The sequence below is a fragment of the Cyprinodon tularosa genome, unplaced genomic scaffold (genome assembly GCF_016077235.1).
Source record: "Cyprinodon tularosa strain WSP-4 unplaced genomic scaffold, ASM1607723v1 ctg1351, whole genome shotgun sequence".
Taxonomy (NCBI): Eukaryota; Metazoa; Chordata; class Actinopteri; order Cyprinodontiformes; family Cyprinodontidae; genus Cyprinodon; species Cyprinodon tularosa.
The window spans coordinates 1,574-17,979 of NW_024038170.1; the positions used below are offsets into that span (position 1 = coordinate 1,574).

General features: G+C 41.6%; 1 protein-coding gene across 1 annotated transcript in view; it reads left to right on the top strand.

Annotated features, from left to right (window-relative positions):
• The first annotated feature begins 431 nt into the window (after nt 1-431).
• LOC119778585 (ras-specific guanine nucleotide-releasing factor 2-like) overlaps nt 432-16,406 on the top strand; it is a 56,533-nt gene continuing 40,558 nt past the window's right edge. The window contains exons 1-5 of the mRNA XM_038277898.1: nt 432-447; nt 1,140-1,250; nt 1,562-1,755; nt 7,470-7,579; nt 15,688-15,806. Coding sequence (XP_038133826.1) covers nt 432-447; nt 1,140-1,250; nt 1,562-1,755; nt 7,470-7,579; nt 15,688-15,806 — 550 coding nt within the window. The remainder of the gene's footprint in view (nt 448-1,139; nt 1,251-1,561; nt 1,756-7,469; nt 7,580-15,687; nt 15,807-16,406) is intronic.

A 16,406-nucleotide genomic window follows, 5' to 3' on the forward strand; every position in this document is an offset into this window, starting at 1 on the left:
TGGACAGCACTACTGCCAGTTTCTGCCATTACGTACCAAAGGAAATACGCATAGGGCCGGATCTATCAAAGGTTTGCGTGTATAAAAACGCAAGCTATTTCACTGCGCACGCTAAAAAATGTACAAACTGATCTATCAACAGCGTGCTAAAAGGATTTGGTCTTTAAAACGTGCTAAATAGCGCCTCTTATCCATTTAATACTTTTTCTGCAATGAATATGCAATATGGGGCGTTTACACGCAAAAGTGCGTCTTGTGGGAGGAGAACATGTAAATATATTAATTTAGCACTCGCAAAGTGATTTATCAAACCTAAAGCAATTTTGCTAACGGTATCTGACTCTATATTTAACACGTTTGAAAAAAGGTGCAAATGGTCTGTATGCGTAATTGCGCACACATGGCAGCGGTTATAGTCGCAAGAAGTAGACATGGAAATGAAGCAAGGTTCGTATCAGTGCGCGCCGTCATTCAGACAGCTAGGGCCTACTAACCTGACAACAGCCAGATGCATGTCTCCCTCCGCCCAGCTAGGAGCTAGGCGGAGGGAGACATGCATCTGGCTGTTGTTGAACTCGCTGTCTGAATGACGGCGCGCACTGATACGAACAGAGAGAAAATAGGACCAAGTGATAACGACGTGTGACTTTTTCCACTACAACGTTTTTGGGATGCAAAAATATCACTCTTTTGAACACATAATGTTTTGGGAAGAGAAACGTTTTATTTCGCTGGGTCTAGCAAACCTGCCGGACTACTTTCGGCTTGACCAAAGCTGGACGAGAACTCTGCTCACAGGACGCTGCCAGGGGTAAGTCAGTGTGATTGCATGACACTGGTGATGGGGATGCCATACAGATTCATGTCAAAAATACCGAACTATCCCTTTAAGTCAGTATGTAGAAGCTCTTCAGACTTTGAGGATGTTTCAATGCATTACATTAAGAAGGCAAGATTTTCTTTTTTTACAGGTTCACAAAAAAGAAATGTCTGCTACTTGATAAAACATGCTTTATTCATATTTGTGTTCTGTAACAAACATAGAGTCTGTCTACAGTCAAGCATTTACTTTGTAAGAAGTAAAATGTAGACCTGCCTGTTCTGTTAGTAGGCTACATCTTTGTCTCCTGATTAAAAAGATCCTGGTAGTGATTATATTTCTGTGTGCAGTGAGACCATCATGTTTCTGCATGAGATCTTCCACCAAGGGCTGAAGGCTCGGATCGCCAACTGGCCCACACTGGTTCTAGGTGAGTGTGGCAGACCTTGCAGGTATGTTCCTAAATTAGCGGTCATAATCAGACTGTAATTTGCAAAAAATAAAACATCACAACAACACAAAATTTAACAAATTTTTAACCTGCATTTTAGGAATCAAATCACTGGATTAGAAATCAGTCTTTATCAATACAAACATTATCTGCTATATCACCCCTTTAGCAACATGTAAATAATATCATATTATTTTTGCAATTAGAGGCTTTTGTTTTAGTCTTAATTTTCTGTCATTTTCGATACGTAAAGGTCGGAGCATGAGCTGCATGTCTGTTTTCCTCCACAGCGGACCTGTTTGACATCCTGCTGCCCATGCTGAACATTTACCAGGAGTTTGTGAGGAACCACCAGTACAGCCTGCAGGTGCTGGCAAACTGCAAGCAGAACCGAGACTTTGACAAGCTGCTGAAACAGTACGAATCCAACGCTGGATGTGAGGGACGCATGCTGGAAACCTTTCTCACGTATCCCATGTTCCAGGTACCAAACATAAAACCTGTAGCAACTAAAGACACTGTGATGCCTAGAATGGGGGTTTTTGATTTGCACATTGTTAAAAATATTATAATGCTTGTAGGTGTAGATAAAGTCAACTGGTCAGCTGGTATTTTTTTTTTTTTTTCTTTCTTACACATATTCAAAATGATTTTAAAATGCATTTTATTACTGTTATATGCAGTAATCTAGTTGTAAAAAAAAAAAAAGGGGTGGTGGAATTTTTTTCCTGCTATTTAGAAGCATAGACTATAGCCTAATTAATATAGTCCATTGACCTAAAGCACTATGCATGTTGTTCACCCCCCTCTACATAGTTAGCATGGCTATCACCCCCCCTACATAGTTAGCATGGCTATCACTGCCTCTACATAGTTAGCATGGCTATCAGCCCCCCTACATAGTTAGCATGGCTATCACCCCCCCTACATAGTTAGCATGGCTATCACTGCCTCTACAAAGTTAGCATGGCTATCACCCCCCCTACATAGTTAGCATGGCTATCACTGCCTCTACAAAGTTAGCATGGCTATCACCCCCCCTACATAGTTAGCATGGCTATCACTGCCTCTACATAGTTAGCATGGCTATCACCGCCCCTACATAGTTAGCATGGCTATCACTGCCCCTACATAGTTAGCATGGCTATCACTGCCTCTACATAGTTAGCATGGCTATCACTGCCCCTACATCGTTAGCATGGCTATCACTGCCTCTACATAGTTAGCATGGCTATCACCGCCCCTACATAGTTAGCATGGCTATCACTGCCCCTACATAGTTAGCATGGCTATCACTGCCTCTACAAAGTTAGCATGGCTATCACCGCCCCTACATAGTTAGCATGGCTATCACTGCCCCTACATCGTTAGCATGGCTATCACTGCCTCTACATAGTTAGCATGGCTATCACCGCCCCTACATAGTTAGCATGGCTATCACTGCCTCTACATAGTTAGCATGGCTATCACCGCCCCTACATAGTTTGCATGGCTATCACTGCCCCTACATAGTTAGCATGGCTATCACTGCCTCTACAAAGTTAGCATGGCTATCACCGCCCCTACATAGTTAGCATGGCTATCACCGCCCCTACATAGTTAGCATGGCTATCACTGCCCCTACATAGTTAGCATGGCTATCACCACCCCTACATAGTTAGCATGGCTATCACCGCCCCTACATAGTTAGCATGGCTATCACCGCCCCTACATAGTTAGCATGGCTATCACTGCCTCTACATAGTTAGCATGGCTATCACCGCCCCTACATAGTTAGCATGGCTATCACCGCCCCTACATAGTTAGCATGGCTATCACCGCCCCTACATAGTTAGCATGGCTATCACTGCCCCTACATAGTTAGCATGGCTATCACTGCCTCTACATAGTTAGCATGGCTATCACCGCCCCTACATAGTTAGCATGGCTATCACTGCCTCTACATAGTTAGCATGGCTATCACCGCCCCTACATAGTTAGCATGGCTATCACCGCCCCTACATAGTCAGCATGGCTATCACCGCCCCTACATAGTTAGGGACTCATTTCCCACTGGGATCAGCTTCATATTCATGCTAGGACACTTCTTTTTTTTTTTTTTTTTTTTAGAACTTATACTTTTATTATTTTTTACAGAGCAATTGTACAGCCACACATCAATGGTACACAAAAGTTGAAAATATACAGTTTTCCATAAAATTAACATCTTAGCTCAATATCTTATGATCTCAGCCTCAAATTTGTAGGCTCATCTTCCTGAGACCCCAACATAAGCATACACCATATGCCAAGAGACAAACTTGTTGGGCTTATTTACATCAGCATAGCTTCTGCTGGCCCCCAGCGCATGCTAAGGGTGTTTTTTTTGAAGTCTTAATGAGTAGGTTATCTTTTCCATTTTGTACAACTCTCTTACTTTTTGTACCCATAAGTCATGGGAAGGAGGCTCCAACTGCATCCACCTGGTTGTAATGCATTTCAGGGCTGCTGTTAAAAGAACATTCAACAGATAAGTTTTGGCCCGTCCTTGCAAACTCTCCGGTATAATACCAAGTACCGCAACAGTAACATCCCTCGGTATAACCTCCGCGAAGATCTTGTTCATAGTCCTGTACACCTCATCCCAAAAGTTTTGAAGTTTGGGACATGACCAGAAAATGTGTGTATGATTGGGGACCGCTGAGCCACAGTTTCTCCAACACAAGCTTGGTACTCTAGGATCCATCTTGGCAACAACATCTGGGGTCCTGAAATATCTACTTATGATTTTCCATTTATATTCCCGCCACGTATTGGAGTTTGTAACTCGATGTACCTCAGTCCAGACTCCCTCCCATGTTTCGTCAGAGATCTAGGACACTTCTTTGATTCTATTTATTTTGTTCAGGCTACTAGTAATTTCAAAGCCTCCCAAATGTTGAAAGGGCAATATTATTATCATTACTGTTAATATATAGTAGAAATTTTACATAATCAGTTATTAAATCTCACAGGGGATGTATGGTGGGGGTTTTTATTTAGGAAGGGGGAGGATTTTTTTAACAGGGGGATGCCGGGCATGCTTCGACCCATATACAGGTGCTGGTCATAAAATTAGAATATCATGAAAAAGTAGATTGATTTCAGTAATTCCATTTAAAAAGTGAAACTTGTATATTATATTCATACATTACATACAAAGTCATATATTTCAGATGTTTATTTTGTTTAATTTTGATGATTACAAATGACAACAAATGAAAATCTCAAATTCATCATATCAGAAAATTAGAATATTGTGAAAAGGTTCAAAATTGATGGCCCCTGGTGCCACACTCTAATCAGCTAATTAACTCAAACCACCTGCAAAAGCCTTTAAATGGTCTTTCAGTCTAGTTCTATAGGCTACACAATCATGGGGAAGACTGCTGACTTGACAGTTGTCCAAAAGACGACCATCGACACCTTGCACAAGGAGGGCAAGACACAAAAGGTCATCGCTAAAGAGGCTGGCTGTTCACAGAGCTCAGTGTCCAAGCACATTAATAGAGAGGCGAAGGGAAGGAAAAGATGTGGTCGAAAAAAGTGTACAAGCAAGAGAGATAACCGCACCCTGGAGAGGATTGTGAAACAAAACCCATTCAAAAATGTGGGGGAGATTCACAAAGAGTGGACTGCAGCTGGAGTGAGTGCTTCAAGAACCACCACACACAGACGTATGAAAGACATGGGTTTCTGCTGTCGCATTCCTTGTGTCAAGCCACTCTTGAACCACAGACAGCGTCAGAAGCGTCTTGCCTGGGCTAAAGAGAAACAGGACTGGACTGCTGGTGAGTGGTCCAAAGTCATGTTCTCTGATGAAAGTAAATTTTGCATTTCCTTTGGAAATCAAAGTCCCAGAGTCTGGAGGAAAAGAAGAGAGGCACTTCATCCACGTTGCTTGAAGTCCAGTGTAAAGTTTCCACAGTCAGTGATGGTTTGGGGTGCCATGTCATCTGCTGGTGTTGGTCCATTGTGTTTTCTGAGGTCCAGGGTCAACGCAGCCACATACCAGGAAGTTTTAGAGCACTTCATGCTTCCTGCAGCTGACCAACTTTTTGGAGATGCAGATTTCATTTTCCAACAGGACTTGGCACCTGCACACAGTGCCAAAGCTACCAGTACCTGGTTGAAGGACCATGGTATCCCTGTTCTTAATTGGCCAGCAAACTCTCCTGACCTTAACCCCATAGAAAATCTATGGGGTATTGTGAAGAAGAAGATGCAATACACCAGACCCAACAATTCAGAAGAGCTAAAAGCCACTATTAGAGCAACCTGGGCTATCATAACACCTGAGCAGTGCCACAGACTGATCGACTCCATGCCACGCCGCATTGCTGCAGTAATACAGGCCAAAGGAGGCCCAACTAAATACTGAGTGCTGTACATGCTCATACTTTTCATGTTCATACTTTTCAGTTGGCCAACATTTCTATAAATCCTTTGTTTTTATTGGTCTTCAGTAATATTCTAATTTTCTGATATGATGAATTTGAGATTTTCATTTGTTGTCATTTGTAATCATCAAAATTAAACAAAATAAACATCTGAAATATATGAGTTTGTATGTAATGTATGAATATAATATACAAGTTTCACTTTTTAAATGGAATTACTGAAATCAATCTACTTTTTCATGATATTCTAATTTTATGACCAGCACCTGTACAGAGGCCTTAGTCCTCCATGTGGCCGACCCTGGTTCGAATCCGGCCTGTGGTCCTTTGCCAGATGTCTCACCCCCTGTCTCATACCCCTTTAACTGTCAGCCTACTGTCGAAAACAATGAGCCAATAGTGCCTTAAAAACTCAAAGAAATAAAAAAAGAAGGGGATACCACCCCCCTCAACTCGAGTACTGGTTATATCCCTAAAAGGATCTACATTAGCAGCCATTCCCAGTACAAAAATTGCCTTCCCAGTCAAACGCCAGCCGAATGGCAGCCAACTTCCCTGTAACTCCAAGCAAAATCCCCTCCAACTTCCAGCCACTGCAGGGTCCCCCTCCTTCTCCTGGGCATGCATATTTTTTTACTCTGACTCCACCCTTTCACTAAATTACAGGATCTGACCAGGAGACGATGCTACTCTTTAGATCTTAATGTACACAAATCATGAGAGAAATAATATTTCAGTACAAAGATTGATGTTTAAAAAGGAATTGCAGGGGACCAGCCAAGGACCCACCAAGGTAAGTGCAGAAATGTTAAATGGCTACTACTGTATGACTAGCTGAAATATTTAATATTTTTTTGTTAACTTCAAAAACCATAAGTCATAATTGCTACACAAATAATATATCCCTTAAACCCACCTTGCTCCCCGGGCGCCACACCATCGCAGCCCACTGCTCCCCAAGGGGATGCATTAAATGCTGAGGTAAATTTCTCTACTGTGAGATCAATAAAGTTCAATTATTATTATTATTATATATTTCACCCATGGAGATTATTTTTCACCTGTGCAATGCATGATGGGTAGATGACGCAGTTTGGTCTTACTGGAAGGCTAACTTTACTAAAGTTGTTTTTTTATTGTTTTGGGTTTGGTTGATAGAATACCACACAGTGTTCCTGCATTAAAGTTTTCATTACCTGTTGTACCTGAGAACAAGTTGGAAAAAGCACTTTTTTCTACTTCGAAAAATAAACATCAATCTCAATCAACCTTAAATAAACTACCTTTACAATTAATCATGGATCCCTTTAGAAACTTTTTCCCACCTTGGTAACTTAAAGTAAGAGGTGCTTGGTTACCTTTTTGGTAAGCAGAAAAAATATCCTTCTGATCCATTTATAATGAAAACTAGAATATATTTCTAGAAGCCAACGTTTCCCAAATTTTGACTTAAACTGGATTAATAGAAATGCCTTTTCATTTACAAAAATAAGATACATTTTTTAACTTAAAATAAATCTTACAAACTGGATTTTTAAAGTTTTTTTTTTTTTCCCAAGACAACTGAATTTATAAAATAACTGATTGATAAATAAATTGACTTGTAATTCTCAAAAGACATCCCAGCAAAAAAAAAAAAAAGATTTCTAAATAAAATCTTAAATATTGTGCTTCAAGAATTTCTTTTTTAAAGTAATAATCTGTCATAAATGTTCAGTTTCAGCTGTCTTTCTAATCTGGCTTATATTCATGCCTTTTCTTTATTTCTTACTTATTTAAGATTCCTCGATACATCATCACCCTCCACGAGCTGCTGGCACACACACCTCATGAGCATGTGGAGCGGAAGAGCCTGGAGTTTGCCAAATCCAAACTGGAAGAGTTATCGAAGTAGGTGGGCTCTGTCAGAACAAGTGAAACAGGTTCAGCAAAATGAAGATTTCACCCAAAATTAGGCACATCAGTATTCAAATGCTGTTTAGATTCAGAGACACGACATTTCACTGAGTTAGGAAGTGTTTCGCATGGCTGTGGATACCTAACTTGAATATAATTGAATATAACTGCTTGTAAATACTAGAAGTAATATGTGGTTTCTAGGGATGCACCATATTGGGATTTTGGCCGATATCCGATATGGCGATATTTTAAAACTCATGTAGCCGATAACCGATACCGATGTTGAAGCTGGACAAAAATAAGTAGTCATTGAAAACAGCTGTTTTGTTATCCATTTCTGACACTTAGAAAAATAATATACTCAAATATATTTTCATATGCTGATATCAAATTGATTTTTAAAAACGCGGTATCGATCTAATTTACTTTCAAAATCTCGTGAAATTTCATCGTTCTGTTACAAACTATCGTGATATTTCAATCTGAAAAACTCACGCAGAGAGAAAAGATAATTAGAAGAATTTATTGATAAGAAAGTATAGTCTTTGGCGCTCAGACCTCGGCAGGAACATTCATGCTGAATTATGCTTTAACATGCATGAGTAGATGAATGTGAATAGGGATGTTCCCCCCGGGCCTGAAACTGGTGGTGGTTTAATCCGAGCTGGTTGACAAGGTGATCTGCTGGGCAGAATTGTGGGACTAGAAGACTGAGGGAGCTGACGCCGGGGCATCATTCAGACTCGGGATATAGAGGTCCTGCTCGGTGATGCAGGTACCGTGAAGTGTCCATGATGAGCAAGCATGAAGCGACAGTGGAGAGGAAAAACTCCCCTTTGGGAAGAAACCTCTGGCAGAACCGGGCTCAACATGGTGGTCTTCTGCCGGACCAATGCGATGAGACGAGGGATGGTGACAACTGGGATTAATACTCTGATGAGGTTGAGGTGAAGTCGTGTCATGGAGGACGATTCAGCTGCGATGGCGGAGAAGGGGATGGAGGTGGGTGAATTGTCGTCTGGATCGAAATCCGACATTGCGATTGCAGGATAGCGGCTGTGGTGAGATTTGAGGGAGTTTATAAAGTGGAAGCAGGACGCTGATTTGGCTTCATGGTGGAGTAGTTCGAAGCTGATTGGCTCGCTTCAGAGACGGATCGGCTTCTGATGATGTGAGGTAAGTCAGAGTTTCTTCAATTGAACTTTCGCTAGAGCTTCATTTCAATCTGAAAAACTCACACAGAGAGAAAAGATAATTAGAAGAATTTATTGATAAGAAAGTATAGTCTTTGGCGCTCAGACCTCGGCAGGAACATTCATGCTGAATTATGCTTTAACATGCATGAGTAGATGAATGTGAATAGGGATGTTCCCCCAAAAAGCCGAGGACGAGGCCGGAGAGTCCGTATGCTCATAGGGCATACGCTAGGGACAGAATAAAGAATGCGTAATGAAATGCTGAGAAGGTTTGCAAACAACTTACCGAGCCAGGTTGTTGATGAGGATGGCGACCACGGTTGACGCCGAGAACTTACCGATGATGATTTACCCATGATGATGATGATGAACCCATGATGATGATGAACCCATGATGATGATGATTTACCCATGATGATGATGAACCCATGATGATGATGATTTACCCATGATGATGATGATGAACCCATGATGATGATGATGAACCCATGATGATGATGATGATGATGATGATGAACCCACGATGATGATGATGATGAACCCATGATGATGATGATGATGATGATGAACCCATGATGATGATGATGATGATGAACCCATGATGATGATGAACCCATGATGATGATGATGGCGATGAACCCATGATGATGATGATGATGATGATGATGATGATGATGAACCCATGATGATGATGATGAACCCATGATGATGATGATGATGATCCCATGATGATGATGATCCCATGATGATGATGATGATCCCATGATGATGATGATCCCATGATGATGATGATGAAGATGATGATGATGATCCCATGATGATGATGATGATCCCATGATGATGATGATGATGATGATGATCCCATGATGGTGATGATGATGATGATCCCATGATGATGATGACGATGATGATCCCATGATGATGATGACGATGATGATCCCATGACGATGATGATCCCATGATGATGATGACGATGATGATGAATCCTGCGGATGATGATGACGATGGTGCATCCCATTATGATGACGATGATAATGAATCTTGCGGATGAGTCTGATAATGAATCTTGCGGATGAGTCCATATAGAACATATAACATGACGGGATACAGACATAACGAGACGCAGACATGGTGCATATTGATGCATTGGAAATGCAAGCAAAATGGCGTAGGGATGCATGACGAGACACGACGAGACACAGATAGGGAGCATGTGATGCATGGGGAATGAATCTTGCGCATGAGTCTGATAATGAATCTTGCGGATGAGTCGGATAATGAATCTTGCGGATGAGTCCATATAGAACATATAACATGACGGGATACAGACATAACGAGACGCAGACATGGTGCATATTGATGCATTGGAAATGCAAGCAAAATGGCGTAGGGATGCATGACGAGACACGACGAGACACAGATAGGGAGCATGTGATGCATGGGGAATGAATCTTGCGGATGAGTCTGATAATGAATCTTGCGGATGAGTCTGATAATGAATCTTGCGGATGAGTCCATATAGAACATATAACATGACGGGATACAGACATGACGAGACGCAGACATGGTGCATATTGATGCATTGGAAATGCAAGCAAAATGGCGTAGGGATGCATCACGGGACACGACGAGACACAGATAGGGAGCCTGTGATGCATGGGGAATGAATCTTGCGGATGAGTCTGATAATGAATCTTGCGGATGAGTCTGATAATGAATCTTGCGGATGAGTCCATATAGAACATATAACATGACGGGATACAGACATGACGAGACGCAGACATGGTGCATATTGATGCATTGGAAATGCAAGCAAAATGGCGTAGGGATGCATGACGAGACACGACGAGACACAGATAGGGAGCATGTGATGCATGGGGAATGAATCTTGCGGATGAGTCTGATAATGAATCTTGCGAATGAGTCTGATAATGAATCTTGCGGATGAGTCCATATAGAACATATAACATGACGGGATACAGACATGACGAGACGCAGACATGGTGCATATTGATGCATTGGAAATGCAAGCAAAATGGCGTAGGGATGCATCACGGGACACGACGAGACACAGATAGGGAGCATGTGATGCATGGGGAATGAATCTTGCGGATGAGTCTGATAATGAATCTTGCGGATGAGTCTGATAATGAATCTTGCGGATGAGTCCATATAGAACATATAACATGACGGGATACAGACATGACGAGACGCAGACATGGTGCATATTGATGCATTGAAAATGCAAGCAAAATGGCGTAAGGGATGCATGACGGGACACGACGAGACACAGATAGGGAGCATGTGATGCATGGGGAATGAATCTTGCGGATGAGTCTGATAATGAATCTTGCGGATGAGTCTGATAATGAATCTTGCGGATGAGTCTGATAATGAATCTTGCGGATGAGTCTGATAATGAATCTTGCGGATGAGTCTGATAATGAATCTTGCGGATGAGTCTGATAATGAATCTTGCGGATGATTCTTGCGGATGGTTACATATATGAAGAGTTGATGCATTAGGGAATGCATGCTAAATGGTGTCAAGGATGCATGACGAGACACAGACCAGACGTGACGTGACACACAGGACAATGCATATAATGCCTGTCATAAAGGTGAGATTGCATGAATGCGAGCCAGAATGAAGATAGCATGAATAGCCAGGAGACAGCATGGAAGACTGCATGAAGCAGGGAATAATGAAGAAAACTGATAAGGAGTGGGAGTAGAAAATGAGTTAGAGGATAGTCGTGATTAGGTCAGAAAATTATGAAAATGAGTTGAACCACCACCAGTATTTGAAATAGTGTTACCTAGAGGCAGAGAGCACTGAGCTGAGAGAATTGGTGAGAGTTCTGGGCGGATGAATGAGGTATAGGCTGGTGAGCCATCGGCCCAGAGCTGAGGGAAGCCTCAGAACCCCGCGAGTAGCTGCAATGCAGCTGCTCGGTCCAGAACGAATGCCCAGATTACCTACTAGAGCGAAGGCCACTTGATTCTAAGAGTATCCTAAGGTGGTGAAGAACCATGGTGGACGTAGGGTAATGCTTGGGCGAATAAAAGTGCTGAATGCCTAAACATAACGCACTGAGATGATGAAACGTTAGTGACTGCTGCCAGTGATGCTTCTGATGAAGGCATGAGAGACTTGGAGGAGTAGAGACTTATTAGTGCTTCAACTACTACGAAGTTATCGCAGTGGGCGGACGCGATTCCTTCCCAAAGCCCCACGATGCAAGCTAGCTAGGGTTAGACCTCACACAAGCATAATGGGTGTGAATAAAAGAGGCCATGAACCACCTGTCCTGAAGAACCCCCCAAAACCTACGGATGCAGCATCCGAAAAATTTTGAAGCATGGCAGGAGATAGATAATTTCGACATAGAAAAGAAATTTGACCCAATTAGAAGCAGTCAGACCAGGAGATCCGAACGGCAGCCTACGTTCAGTAATCTGACCAAGGAGAGGGACGGAAATTGCCGGATCAAGCAACTGGGAATGAAAGCGCGGCCTTGAGAAATAAGCGCATGGCAAATTAGCTGACCTAGCAAGGAGCGCAATTGGCATTTAGAAATGACTGATGTAGAACATCAGTTTGTGTGTTTTTTTTTGTTTTTTTTTTTTTTTTGAAGAAGAAGAAGTATGGAAGTAATTATGTGCCATCAGAATTTGAATAAAAAATACCTCTGAAATTTGAATGTTGTATATTAGTGCTTACTTTTTCAGTATTAAAATAAATTCAGAATATATTTTTAACCTAAAAAAAATTCAATGTCATTATTTGTACATTAAAAAAAAAATTCAGTGTAATTTTTTTTACATGGTTGCAATTTTCAGTTATTAAAAAAATTCACATTCCTATTTCAAAGTGATAAAATTTTCAATATACATATTTTTCACAGTTTAAATTTTCAGTGTTAAAAAATTCAGCATATAAAAAATTCAACTTTTTAAAATTCAAATGCAATATTTTCGTTGTCCTCCAATTCAACTTCCTCAAATTCACTGTCTCAAATTCAGCGTCTAAAAATTCGCTGTAAAAATGGCCAAGGTTACTTCAGGTCACAGACATTAGCAATGGGTGTCCGATTCCAACATCCACCTAATCACGTGACACAACCGTCATATTGAAGAAGTACCAGTATCACCCAGGCTGGCGACCATGGAGGCGAACTTAAACCCAGCGGTGAGTTTAATGCTTTCATATTTCTGTAGTATATTTTATTTTGCGCATGAAGTTTGATACATTATCTTAAAGCCTGATTTAAAACACTGGTTTGGGCCGTTGTTAATCTTACACCGTGTAGTGCCGGCATATTACTTCTCGCTACCTCCGAGCACCCCCCCCCCCTCCCAATTTCCCCCGTTAAATTTCAAAAAGAAATACCACTTTTCCAGGCAGTCTTAGTAAAGTCGTAATTTTTCAGGAGATGCTACTGCTAATGTAGTAATGTATCAAACTTCATGCGCAAAATAAAATATACTACAGAAATATGAAAGCATTAAACTCACCGCTGGGTTTAAGTTCGCCTCCATGGTCGCCAGCCTGGGTGATACTGGTACTTCTTCAATATGACGGTTGTGTCACGTGATTAGGTGGATGTTGGAATCGGACATCCATTGCTAATGTCTGTGACCTGAAGTAACCTTGGCCATTTTTACAGCGAATTTTTAGACGCTGAATTTGAGACAGTGAATTTGAGCAAGTTGAATTGGAGGACAACGAAAATATTGCATTTGAATTTTGAAAAGTTGAATTTTTTATATGCTGAATTTTTTAACACTGAAAATTTAAACTGTGAAAAATATGTATATTGAAAATTTTATCACTTTGAAATAGGAATGTGAATTTTTTTAATAACTGAAAATTGCAACCATATAAAAAAAATTACACTGAATTTTTTTTTTTATGTACAAATAATGACATTGAATTTTTTTTAGGTTAAAAACATATTCTGAATTTATTTTAATACTGAAAAAGTAAGCACTAATATACAACATTCAAATTTCAGAGGTATTTTTTATTCAAATTCTGATGGCACATATTTACTTCCATATAGAAGACAGAACGATAATCAGAAGTAATAATAAGGGGTGGTAAGATGACGGGCTGCTAAGACTGAGGTACGATATATATGAAGCGTGCACGGCGGGGACAGACTGATCGGATGGCCCTCCTGCAGAAGCTCTGAGTAATCACGATGGATGCTGAATGCGGCAAAAAATTTTGGCCAATAGAAAGATCTCTGGTAGACGGAGATCGGATGATTTAGAAAAACGGTGACGTCACCTGCTGATCGACTTCAGGGGAGGGAAGAATAAGAGACTAAATTAAAATATTCCCCTGATAATTTAGAACGAGGCTAGGGAAAATATCAGCATGTGTGTTAATATAAGTATGCCTGATAGAGGCAGACGAAGCATAAGAGCAAACTCAAATAGATAGAAAATTATGAATGAAAACATGGTTGAATACGTCTTACCCTAAGGCTGGCCCAGGGCGGGCGTTCCCTAATGTGAATGAGGGGAGGGGGAGGTCCGTCTGAGCAGACAGCGGCAGGGATGACGTGGCAGTGCAGGGATTCCCACGTTTGGAGCGTGCGGACAGCGTCGAAGGATTGAGTGAGAGAGTCCGGTGGAGCGGAGGGAGGCTGAGAGCTGTTAAACGCCAGAAGGACTAGACGGGGGAGCTGCTATGAATCAGGAAGCTGGAGAGGTCCAAGGCTGCATCGAAACGATGAGAAGGAGCGGGCGTAGTGGTGACTGCTGCTGGGACAGATCCGGGAGGCCTTCTGCGCCTGGCGAGGGGAGCGGAGGACTTGCATGACTTTTGCGGCCAGGAATCGGAGCGGATTGAAGCGGAAGGCGAGGGAGATGAATCACGAGGAGGTAGGAGGGAGGCTCGTTAAGACATCTGAGCAGAGTCTAGGTCGGAGCCTGGCAATATACCCTTGGAGTGTAACGCGGAAGAAGGAGATGAGAGCGGCTAGACGGGAGTTTCTCCGAGCGGGGAAAATTGAATTGTCGTCTGGATCGAAATCCGACATTGCGATTGCAAGATAGCGGCTGTGGTGAGATTTGAGGGAGTTTATAAAGTGGAAGCAGGACGCTGATTGGGCTTCGTGGTGGAGTAGTTCAAAGCTGATTGGCTCACTTCGGAGACGGATCGGCTTCTGATGATGTGAGGTAAGTCAGAGTTTCTTCAATTGAACTTTCGCTAGAGCTTCATTTTGCTAATTCTTGTGAGATTTTGTTAGTAAAATAGATCGATACCGCGTCAATATATCAACATATAAAAATATGGCAAAATTTCGTGAATTTTCGGGGGATTTCGTAGCATAACGATGACAGCAATATTTCATTAGTAACAGAGATTGATATGGTGTTTTTAAATGGCAATATATCAGCAAATGAAGATATTGTGATATTTTAATGTATCAATATTTTTTCCCTCATCTTTAGAAGTTTTTAAGTCTGTAAAAAATAAGTTTTTGAGGAAGAAGAAGAAGTAGTATTTTTTTTTGTTTTTTAGACTTTAGAAACTCAGAAGCTGATCAAATATCGGGTTAAATATCGGTGGGATGGCCGATGTCCGATATTCAGTTTTAAGGCCGATACAGGCCGATACCGATAGGGGGCCGATTATATCGTGCATCCCTAGTGGTTTGTGTGGTTTGCGTCTTCTTCTTATTGTATTTTTGTTGAACTGAACCACAGCTTCTCATCTGATAGCACAGGAAGTAGGAAAATTGCAAATTATGCATAAATGATACCTCTGTTTTATTAACAAAATTATATCTGGGACAATGAGACCTGTTTGAGGTGATGCAGGTCTCTGATAGGTCGATAGGTGAGTACAGGGATGCGCTCAGTGATTTCTGTTTCTTGTGTTTAAAGGATGATGCACGATGAGGTGAGCGACACTGAAAACATCAGGAAGAATTTGGCCATTGAAAGGATGATTGTAGAAGGCTGCGACATTCTGCTGGACACGAGCCAGACCTTCGTCAGACAAGGTGAGCCTCTGGCTTCTTAAAGGAATAGTACACCCAAAACATGATTAGCCTTCATTTTCTACTCACCCCCATGCCGAACAACACTCTGGAGTACTTTTTTGATATCTCAAATGCATCTGGAGATCTGGGAGGCTTCTTGCTGTCTGCTGACATTCAAATAATGGAGGTCTATGGTGACCGAGACAGAAAGGTCCATAAAAGTCCACAAAAAACGTGTCAATATTCCTCCATACTGCTTGTCCAATGTATTCCAAGTGTCCTGAGTGGGTAGCATCCAGAATTTACTTGAAACGAAGCCATTTAGAATGTTTTTAGAGCATAAACAGTAGTGTATAGGATTTCCTGAAAGCGCGCGCCGGCGCGTTCATGACGCTACGGAAGCCGGCAGACCAAACCAGATGAAAGTGCGCATTCAGCGTCTGCTCTGCCGATAATGCAAGCATAGAAGAAGAAATGTGCTGTTTACCTGTGCAAAGAAAGAAACAACGAAAGAAAAATGTCTGAGGACTTCAGTGTTGAGGAAGAGCATGAGTTCTTTGCCGAGCTGAATGCGCACTTTCATCTGGCTTGGTCTGCCGCGGTTTCCGTAGCGTCATGAAC